This window comes from Cervus canadensis, chromosome 21 (assembly GCF_019320065.1).
Source record: "Cervus canadensis isolate Bull #8, Minnesota chromosome 21, ASM1932006v1, whole genome shotgun sequence".
Classification (NCBI taxonomy): domain Eukaryota; kingdom Metazoa; phylum Chordata; class Mammalia; order Artiodactyla; family Cervidae; genus Cervus; species Cervus canadensis.
In genome coordinates this window covers 15,330,739-15,342,166 of record NC_057406.1, presented here as the reverse complement: position 1 = coordinate 15,342,166, position 11,428 = coordinate 15,330,739, and the positions used below count along the sequence as shown (strand labels likewise).

General features: G+C 50.5%; 1 protein-coding gene across 1 annotated transcript in view; it reads right to left on the bottom strand.

The window, feature by feature from the left end:
• CD9 (CD9 molecule) overlaps window positions 1–11,428 on the bottom strand; it is a 35,485-nt gene that overhangs the window by 12,666 nt on the left and 11,391 nt on the right. The window contains exon 2 of the mRNA XM_043440378.1: window positions 425–527. Within this exon, the coding sequence (XP_043296313.1) occupies window positions 425–527 (103 nt within the window). The remainder of the gene's footprint in view (window positions 1–424; window positions 528–11,428) is intronic.

Sequence of the window (11,428 nt, the reverse complement as noted above, 5' to 3'; positions counted from 1 at the left end):
CGGGCCTCTTGAGTCCCTGTCTGAACCATGGGGAGATGTTCCCTCTGCTTCTCCTGGCACCGTGGGTCCCCAGGACCAAGTTTTCTAAATTAAGGAGATGAATGAACCTTCTCAGACATGAAATTCAGAGAGAAATCCAGGGATGAGAACAGAAGCTCTGTAGCCCTCTGGGAGTGGCAGCAGCTTTGGCAGAGCCAATTTCACATCAGAGAACGGTCCAAGTGCCAGGCTCGGTCAGCTTGGAAAAAGAAACCACATCAGTCAAATGCAAATTCATGGGCGCAACTACACAAAAGCAGGGCTGGAAGTGGACCTGACTGGCAATGTGGGCCAGAGCAAAAGTCCTCCCCTGCCCAAGTCCCTGGATCAACACGGACTCTCTCTCTGATGCTGGATGGAGGGAACAGCAAGGCCCCCCACTCACCTGTGTAGAAGCTGGAATCATTAGTTTCTTGCTCGAAGATGCTCTTGGTCTGCGAGTCGAATCGGAGCCACAGGCCGACGGAAAGGACCGCGATCCCGGCAAGCTGCAAGACACACAGGACGTCGGTGTAAGCCTGGCTGCCGGGGACATGGTGGTATCCCGGGGAGCCGCCCTTGGCCTCTGCCCCTCACCAGGGACCTGGCAGCAGCAGCAGCCAGGCTGGGGTGGGGACAGGGGATCATGTCATTTGCTAAAAATAACAACCAGTGGGGAATAAACAGTTATCTACCAGCAGTACAGGGATGGTTATTGTGTGGACAGAATATTATAAAGCAGTGAACATGAGCCAGCTGTGACACTGTGAATGCATCTCACCATGTTAAACAGAAGCAGGGACTTCCCGGGCTGTCCAATGGTTCCAATGCAGGGGACACAGGTTTGATGTCTTGTCGGGGAACTAAGATCCCATGTGCCTCTGGGCAACTAAGCCCATGCATCACAACTACAGAGCCTACCAATGACAGAGCCTATGAGCTCTGGACCCTGAGTGCGACAACAAAGATTCCACATCCTACAACCAAGACCAGACACAGCCAACAATAAATAAATAAATAAACAAATATTAAAAAACAAAAACACAGAAGAAGCAAAAAGCAACAAACAAACACAATAGGATTCCAAACAGTTAAAAATGAATATTTAAGGGTGCATATAAATCATAACAGAAAAAGAAGAAAGTGACGATCGTAAAATCAAGTGAGTGGTGGTCAATAGGGAGGCGGGGTTTCTGATGAGGGAACAGCAGTGGGGGTGGGGTGGGGTGGATAGGTCTATAGCACTGGCAATGTTCTAGCTTTGACTTGAGCGGTGGTGGTCCAGATATTCACCTCACAATTATTCTTTAGTCTGTTTTCTGCACTCTTCTGTACATATACCATACAATAAAAAAACAAAGAAAAAAATCACCCAAAGAGCAGGCACATCCCCGGCTCTTCAGGCAGCTGTGATTCCTGAGCCAGGTCGCCCAGTGAAGCCTCCCCCATATCTGGTCCCATCCTGTTCACACAGGGAAGCCTCACAACCTGACCCACCCGACTCTAGGGTTAGCTGGACACTTCATTATGAGTGATCCTCATAAACATTAGACAAGAAGCCTTCAAGGGATCATTCGAACCTACAATTTAGTGAAAAGTTCCCTGCAGCAGGAAATGGCAACCCACTCAGGTATTCTTGCCTGGAAAATTCCATGGACAGAGGAGCCTGGTGGGCTACAGTCCATGGGGTCACAAAGGGTTGGACATGACTAACATGCACATGCCCATTTCAGAGGTGGGCAAGTTGAGATACTAGACCTGAAAGGGCAGATTTCCCCAATGAGGAAAGCCTGAGGCATCAGTCCTGGCCTCAGGCACTGCTGAACTCGGTGCCAGGAGGAGGCTCCCTGCCCAGCCCCCCAGCTGACTGGGCTCCCCTCCCCATAGCTGGCCTGTACCAGGGCTTGCCTGGGTGACTCACAGGCTGTGGGTGGTGGCCGGCTAGATGAGGGCGTGTGGGCTTGGGGCCAACACCCAGCCCCAAGTTTTACCGGCCCACCCTCTTCAACAGAGACAGGCGCCCTGTGTCAGAGCCCTACTCAGGGAGCTGGGTTCTCTGCCCCAGGGGCCAGGACACCCTGCGGTGTAGACAGGCTTCTTCTCTCTCTCTCTGCTTCTCTCTTTTTCAACATGACTTGGCAGCATTTGGGTATGTTCAGTGGAGCATGTAGATGGCTACAGTGGGAGGGGTGACCCAAGACTTCAGACTGCAGTAGAAACAAAACCTTGTCTATACCCACAGCGGTGTCCACAGTGAGGGTCTGGAATTCCTTAGAATTCTATCTCTTTGGTTCTCCCATCTGGCAAACAGGAGTAGTGAGCCCAGGTCCTTTGACTCAGTCTGGGTTCTCCCAACTCTCAGGACTGCCCAGAATAGGGGCCCAGCTAGAAAATGTCCATGTACTGGGGACTAAGGCCCAAGATCCTGGCCTTGGAGTTACAAGAAAGAAGGTAAGACTTTCCCCTTCTCCACTTCCAACACAAGGAGACCCAATTGGGCCCCTGGCTTCTTTTGGGATGTGAAAGCGTTAACCTGAAAAGCCTGGAGGCTGGAACTTTGAGTGCACTTGCAGGTAGTCCTAGACAGTGGTTAGCACTGAGAACAAACCCTGGCCTCCGTATCTCCTCTTGCCCTCATCCTGGCAGGGATGTTGCTGAGAACACCTGGGCCTGACAGGCCTGTCCTTTCCCGTCCTTTCTGCTCCAGGCTGCCTGCTCTCATCCAAGAATTATCCTCCAGTCATTCTCCCTGTGGATAAATGTACTCATCCACCCTTTATTCTGCCGGGAAAATTCTTAAATGAGTCAGCACACACACACACAAAATAAAAACAATCCCATTTGAAAGAACTAAGCTACAAAAGATGGTGATGGCTACACTCTGTCCAGAAGCTTCACAGGGCAGGAGCTGGGTCTCTTGGGGAATGATTCCATGCATGGGTAATGACACACAAATGAAACTCCCATTCTGTAATTTCAAGGACACACGCACAGGTGGCAAGGTGACAACTGGACCCAGAAGGTCCCAACCTGGCCAAGGACAAGGCCAGACACAGGAGACAGTCCAGGGTCCTGCCATATCTGGACCCCATCCCAAACCTAACATCAAGAGGAAGGAAAAGACTGGTTCTACAGAAGTGGAAAAAGCAGTAATAGATCTCAGTTTCTGATGCCTAAAAACTCACCATGAGCAAGGAAGAAGGCTCAGCCTTCCAGGAGGCAAGGATATCAGGGACAGGACTGAGAGGCTCAGTTCCCACTCACTCTTTTTTATGGCTGAGTAATATTCCATTGTATATATGCTCACCAAAATCACAGACAAATGAGCCCTGCTGCCTGCTTTGATTGAATTGTTGAGCTAACTGGCTTGAGGGGATGCTGCCAACAACTGCCTTGTTTTCTATAGTGCTGTTGGAGAAACAGCTGGAACTAGCTAGAGGTCACAGGGCCATCCATGATGGGCTTCCCTGGTGGCTCAGATGGTAAAGAATCCAGCTGCAATGTGGGAGACCTGGGTTTGATCCTGGGGTTGGGAAGATTTCCTGGAGGAGGGCATGGCAATCCACTCCAGTATTCTGGCCTGGAGAATCTCCACGGACAGAGGAGCCTGGCAGGCTACAGTCCATGGGGTCACAAAGAGTCAGACACGACTGAGCGACTAAGCACAGCTCAGGGCCATGACACCACTTAACAGTAGCCTCCCTGGGTGTGCAGACAGTGCTATCCAGAGAGTTCAAAGCACTTCTCAGGAGGGCCCACTGTTTGGTGTGCACAGAGGGTTCCCTAGCCCCCAACCTGGCTTTCGCCCCTAGCTACCTGAGTCCTAGGAGAAACCAAACGGAAACGACCAGCAAGAACCAAAAAGAGCTTTACTGTTTAAAAAACAGTGTCACCCAAGGTTCATAGCAGCACTTTTTACAATAGCCAAGACAACCTAAGTGTCCAGCAACAGATGAATGGATAAAGATGTGGTACATATATACAATGGAATATTACTCAGGCACAAAAAAAGAATGAAACAATGCTATTTTCAGCAACATGGATGGATCTAGAAATTATTAAGTGAGGTGAGCAAGTCAGAAAGAGAAAGACAAACACCACATGATATCACTTATATGTGCAATCTAAGAAAATGATACAAATTAGGAGTTTGGGATTAACATTTACAGACTACTATATATAAAATATATAAACAACAGATCTTACTGGATAGCACAGGGAACTATATTCAATATCCTGTAATAAACCATGATGGAAAAGAATATGAAAAAGAATAGGCATATATCTGTATCACAGAGTCCCTTTGCTATACACCGGAAACGGATAACATTGTAAATCAACAATACTTCAATTAAAAGGGTGTCAGCAAGTTATGGAAGGACTCCATAAAATAAGGAAGTAGGGGTCTGGGGTGGGGGTGGGGCATGAAATAGATGGTTTCCTCCTGGGTTAATGCACAGCACGTGGCAGGAATGTCGGCCACACCGATGCTGCTGCTCTCGCCTCTCACCAGTTATGGCAGGACTCGAGCACATGGATCATGGATGCTGACGATTCCCTGCTCACAGTGTCTTGGAATGGGAGCAGCAACCTGCCTGCCATCACCAACCTGTCTGGTGGGGATGAAGTAGAAAGTACAGCCCTTCCACTCTCAGCCCCAGGCCCCAGTCACCTATAACAAAAGCCCATGGGACAGATTCTACCTTTAGGCCAGAAATAGTCCTACACATTTGATACACTGGGGCAAGAGTATAATTTTTTCCATTGTTTTATTGGAGATTTCTTTATTTCTTCAAGAATGTTCATTTTCTAAGAGGATGGGCCAGGTGAGAGAAACACCAGACAAACCTAGCAAAATAATTGACCAGAACATCTCAAAACTGTCAGGGTCATGAAAAATGAGGACAATGAGGTCAGAGAGATGCTGTCACAGACCAGAGGAGATAGAGGAGACTGCACACCCATCACCTGGTATCTTGGGTGGGATCCTGGACCAGAAAGGTGACAGGACCGGAAAAACAGGTGAAATCTGAGGAAGTCTCGTTTAATTAAGGGTAATATAGCAATGTTGGTTTCTGCGCTGTGACAACTGTACCCAGGGAAGATGAACTGTGGATGAGAAAGAAGATGGGGGTGGTGGGGAGTACAAGGGAACTTTCTGTAGTATCTTTGCAACTTTTCTGTAGATCAAAAGCTGTCATAAAACTCTGTGTGTGTGTGTATGTGTATGGTGGGGCCTCTCTTTTAAAACTTCCTGTCTCCTTCAAGAACCTGCTCCATTAATCCACCTCCTTCCTGCCTCTGTGGCCTGTCTCAGCCGCTGTTTCACTTTTTGCCAACATACAGAGGAAGGTTTGTCTGTCCTAAAAAAACCCATCAGAAAATAAGCCCTCTCTTCCTCCAACTGCATTGCTCCTCCTGGCTGCTCGGTGCTTTAACCCCAGAGTTTGTAGCTAAACCATCTCCGAGTACTCACTCAGTTAGGAATCCCTGTGAGGTCCCCTGTCCTCTCCCTGTCCCCCATCCTTCACACAGGATGGTGGCTGTTCAAAGGATCAGATGGCTTGGGTCATGACCAAGGGTGAAGGCTTCTACTGTGTCCTCACACTTCTGGATCTCTGAGCAATGACTCCGTGGAACCCTGCTGCTGCCTCCTCTTCTGTCCCTTAGATGGAATCGCTCAAACAAGCCCTTCCTCCTGGCCAGCTGCCCTGGCCATCCAGGCCAGCTGCTTCCCCACCAAGATGTCCACCCCAGGAAACAGGACCCCTACTCCACACTGGTCTCCCCAGCACCCTCGCCCCCTCCCTTTCTGTCCACAGTTTCCTGGAGGGCAGGGTGACTTCTTAAGTCATTTGAGAAGCTCCCCTGCCCCATCCACCACACTTGTGACCAAACAGTTCTTGGTAAATTATTATTCAGTGAGTGAGGTCTGAGCACCAAAGAATTGATGCTTTCAAACTGTGGTGATAGAGAAGACTCTTGAGAGTTCCTTGGACAGCAAAGAGATCAAATCAGTCAGTCCTGAAGGAAATCAACCTTGAATACTCACTGGAAGGACTGATGCTGAAGCTGAAGTTCCAATACTTTGGCCGCTTGATGCCAAGGGCTGACTCATTGGAAAAGACCTTGATGCTGGGAAAGTTTGAAGGCAGGAGAAGAAGGGGGTGACAGAGGATGAGATGGTTGGATGGGATCACTGACTCAATGTACATGAGTTTGAGCAAACTCCGAGAGATAGTGAAGGACAGGGAAGTCTGATGTGCTGCAGTCCATGGAGTCTCAAAGAGTTGGACATGACTTAGTGATTGAACAACAAGTGAGGGACGACTTCAATGAAAGAGAATCTCTGGGACTTCCTTGGTCATCTAGTGGCTAGGACTCCATGCTCCCAGTGCAGGGGCCCGGGGTTCAATCCCTGGTCAGGGTACTAGATTTCACATACCACAACTAAAATCAGAGATCCCGTGTACCTAAACTAAGACCTGGCTTGGCTAAATAAATAAATAGAAGAAATGAACAAATAAATATTAAAAAGAGAGAGAATCTCTGAGGCCCACCAGAATTTCCTCTCCTGGGTTCTCTTCCCTTGGACAAACCTCCTTTCCCACTGGCTGGTCATCCAGACTCATTTCCCAACATCTCACAGCAAGAGTCAGAAACTACAAAGAACAATTACTTGCCCAGAATAAACACCGAGAAAGAGTCTTAAGGGTATACAAGGAGATTTAGGGGCAGATCCACATCAGTTCTTTTGGAAAATGAGAGTTTTTATAAAAAGGCCATGCCCCGCTGTCCTCACCATCCAGGGAGGTCCAGCCAGACCCTGCGATCCTTGCTGAGAACACAGGTGCCCCAGGCTCTGGGGGCGTGTGCCAGCTCTCCCCCCAGAGACATGAAAGCCGCGCCCCACCCCAGGCCCAGGCCCTCAGCCAGCACTGAATGCACCATGCATCTAAGATGCCCACGTGGCGATGGGGATCTCAGCAAGTCACCCCCAAAGGGACAGTGCCAGATCCGCAAATCTCGTTTCAAGGGGGGAACTGAAAACAAATCCAAAAGCAGTGCTGCTCAGAGGCTCCTGGCTACCCTGGACCCACTACCAAGTCTGCAAGGCTGCTTGCTTCCAGCCAGAGCCTGAGGAGGGGTGGACGATCAGGGGCCTGACCCACCAGCAAGAACACCTGAAGTCTGAGAAATGGGACGTGAGGAGGAGGAGAAGAGCAGCTGGCTGACTGAAGAGGTTTAATGTGTGTGTGTATGTGTGTGCATGTGTGTATATGCGTGTATGCGGCCTTGCGCCCCATCTGTCAGGTAGAAGGAACCATGTCTCCCCATGGGATAACCCCCCACTCCGGCCAACACACTGGGTGGTCTCAGCTCTACCCTCTCTCCACATGGTCCCCTCTGTCTTCTGTAATACTAGCTGACTAGTCACACATTTTTAAAAAAAAATTCTTTGCCTGCACCGGGTCTTAGCAGCAGCATGAGGGCCTTTCGATATTCTTTGTGGCATGTAGAATCTTTAGTTGTGGCACAAGGAATCTAGTTCCCTGACCAGGGATGGTACTCGGTCCCCCAGTGCCTTGGGAGTGTGGGATCTTAGCCACTGGACCACCAGCGAAGCCCCTGGTCACATACTCTTGACTCTTTCTCCACCCAGCAGTCCCAGCCTGGGGGGTGCAGGGCAGATCATTCTTCACGAGCCGGATCTCTGGGCCGACCACAGATGGCAGGGGTCCCAGCTGCCACCCTGGGAGCGGCTGGAGGTGACAGTGGTGACAGGAGCAGGTGGGGGAGAAGGCAGGGCTTTCTTTCTCCTTCATCCCACCATCCTACAAAGCCCTGGCTATCTGGTGACTTCAGTGAGCCTGTGGTCCCTAAGGAATGCGGCAGACTTTTCAGTGAGGGGACAGGTGGCGGGACAGAATGAAGGGCAAGGAGCAGGGGCCCTGGCTCTGTCCCTGTCACTTGCCGGCCACAGGGCAATGTGAGAGTCACCTGGCAGAGCTCTATGCAAGCCCCTGCTACAGCTCCACCCCAGGGCATCCAGGTGCTGCCAGGGGAATGCACACCTCTGCTGAGAAGGGTTGCATGCGTGATGGCATGGCCTCGGGGTCTGATTCCAAGGAGCTGCCTCCAAGGAGCTGTGTGACACTCAGCACTTTCCTTAGCGTCTCTGAACCTCAGAGTGCCCATGTGTAAAAAAGGCATTTGATACCTTCCTGCCTTTGACCCTGGTTGAAGGTGAAGATTAAATGCAGTGATGCATGTAAAACACTCTGAAAACTGTGAGTGCTAGAGCTAACCAGACTCTGTGGGGAAAACAATGATGATGACAATAATAATAAATGTCCATCGGCAGAGGAATGGATAAAGACGTAGTGCCTATATACACGATGGAATATTACTCAGTCATTAAAAGAATGAAATGCCATTGGCAGCAACATGGATGGACCTAGAGACTCATACCGAGTGAAGTCAGTCAGACAGAGAAGGAGAAATATCATGCGACATCCCTTATATACGGAATCTCAAAAGAAATCAGACAAATGATTACAGAACAGAAACAGGCTCACACTTAGGTAATGAACTTAGTTGCCGGAGTTGGGGGGAAGGATGAGGAGAGAGGGAGTTTGGGATGGACATGTACACACTGCTATATTTAAAATGGACCACTAGCAAGGACCAACTGAGTAACACAGGGAACTCTGCCCAAAGTTATGTGGCAGCCTGGATGGGATGGGAGTTTGGGAGAGAATGGATACATGTATATATATGGCTGAGTTCTTTGGCTATTCACCTGAAACTATCCTAACGCTGTTAATTGGCTATACCCCAATACAAAATAAAGGAGTTTTTGTTTTAAGAAATAAACCTTGAAAATGACATGAAGACAACAGTGAGGAAACGTACGACCTCAGCGGTGTGTCCTTCCCTGATCTGAGAAGGTGGCCGGGTGGGCACAAGGCAACAGGACAGAGCGGGTCTGTCTTCTGTGAGTCTGTGTGGTGGCTGGGGACATGCCTCCCAGGGCTCCACAGGGACCAGCTGGAATGAGCCGGAGAGAGGTGGGATGGGGAGGGCTAGGGAGACAGTTGGCTGAGAGTGGAGGCCTTTGTCCTTCCTGGGATCCAGGCTGCTTCCGTCTGAGAGCAAAGTCACTCTGCAGAAGGCAGTTATTAAAGGGGCAGATCACAGAGAGGAAGAGGATTTGACCTCTTGACTTTCCTCCTTGGATAAGATCTGTATCAGCCCTGGAATTTTTTTGTTAACTTACTGGGCTTGGGAGATCTTGGCATAGCTGCCCGAGGCACCCAGGGAGCCCCAGGAGGCTAACAAGAGGATGCAAGCAGCCCCACCGCCCATGCCTGATGGAAGCCTTGGGAGTGCAGATAAGCGGCTCGGTGTTCATGAGGCCTTTAAAAACCAGTCGGGCCACCTAGGCCTGTGGGCTCTGGCCTCACCCATCTCCATGGCAACCTGGGCTCAGGGCGGCTTGCCAAGCCTCAAAGCCTCGACGGGCTGGATGGGCTGATTCACAGTCAGAAGTCTGGGCTGGGCGCTGCTGGCAGGAGGAAACAGGAGCAACCAGCAGCCGGATCCCCACCTCCTCTCTCACCCTCTCCCGGTGCCCACTTCCCCCGAGCTGCTGTCTCTGGAAGGAGGAAGCCCTTTGGCAACAGCAGACATCTTGGGGTTCTGCCTTCTCCAGGTCTGCCAGACAAGATAACAAGAACAGAAACCAAATTCCACTCTGATAAAAAAAAACAAAACAAAACTGTCATAACTCGCTTTCTGCAACATTCACAAGTAAACTGTTAGTTATGGCAGAATGGAAAGAGGCCAACCAGGGCCTATTACTGACCTTAGTTTTATTAGAGATGATGGAAAAGCCCCAGAGACCACAGTCCTGGGGAATGACCGATCCCCACTTTCTCCTTCCTCGTGGATATGATCATCCCAGGGGCCATCTTGTTCCCTTGGGGCTTCTGCTGAGCTGAGGATCTACAGAAACCAGTACCCTCAAAGGCCACGGGGAGACTTCTTTCCAGGCCAGCAGTTCTCAATGTGTGGTCCCTGAATCAGCTATAGTGACAATAGCATCACCTGGGAACTTGTTGGATGTGCAAACTTGCTGTACCCACCCTGGACTTATTTGATTAGAAACCCAAGTAAGGTGGGCTTCCCTGATGGCTCAAGTGGTAGAGAATCCACCTGCAATGCAGGAGATGCAGGTTGAAACCCTGAGTTGGAGAAGGGAATGGCAACCTACCCCAGTATTCTTGCCTGGAGAATTCCATGGACAGAGGAGCCTGGCAGGTTCCAGTCCACAGTCCATGGAGTTGCAAAGTCGGACACGACTGAGCAGCTGAGCACACCAACTAAGGTGAAACCCAGCAAACTGTGCTGTTTTTTTTGGCCACACCATGTGGCATGTCCGATCTTCGTTCCCCGCAGTGGAAGCACAGTCTTAACCCCTGGACCACCAGGGAAGTTCCAGCAAGCTATGTTTTAACAAGCACCCCCAGATGGTTCTGCTGCCCACTCGAGTTTGAGAACCACTGCTCCGAGATTTTCATTTAAACACCGAACAACTGGAGGATATGGTGAAGCTCTCTCGGCAGGGGGGTGGTTCTGAACCCAGAGACCAGCTTTCGAAATGCCAGTGCCAAAGGGCACAAAGTCACAGAATGGGGGCTGAGCGTCCCCTGGGCGCACGGCTGCTCTGCTGGCACTGGAAAGCCAGGGGGCCTGAGCCCGAGGGCCACCTCGGTGGCTACACGGTGACAGGTAAGGGGGAGGATGTAGGGCACGTAGGCAGGAAGGAAGAGGTAAGAGAGATACATACTGGCTGGACAACACTCTCTTGAACCCATTGAGCAGGGAAGAAGTCATAGTAAATGCTCAAGTCAGAACCTGCATTTGGCTTCCCCACATGCCTCCACCCACAGACTCACCTGGTGAACCTTCCTCCCTGAGATGCCAAAACGACCTGGGCATCCTTGGCAGAAACATCCCTAATGTTTGCAGCCTGCGATTTCCCTAGGACAGGCTGTGCTGTGTATGGAAGGCGTTGTTGTTTGTTGTTTAGTCAGCGACCCCATGGACTGTAGCCTGCCAGGCTCCCCTGTAAATAGAATTCTCCAAGAATACTGGAGTGGGTCGGCATTCCTTTCTCCAGGGAATCTTCCCAACCCAGGGACTGGACCCACCTCTCCTGCACCGGCAGGCAGATTCTTCACCACTGGGCCACCGGGGAAGCCCCGTATGGAAGTGAACTCTTCCTCAGATTTTCCTCTGGGACAGATTCCACAAGAGGGGCTCCTGCCAACCTGGCCTTCTGATGTGCCCCCAACTGACACCTCCCTCCCCTGCCTTTCCCAAACTGGGGAAATCTCTGAAATGG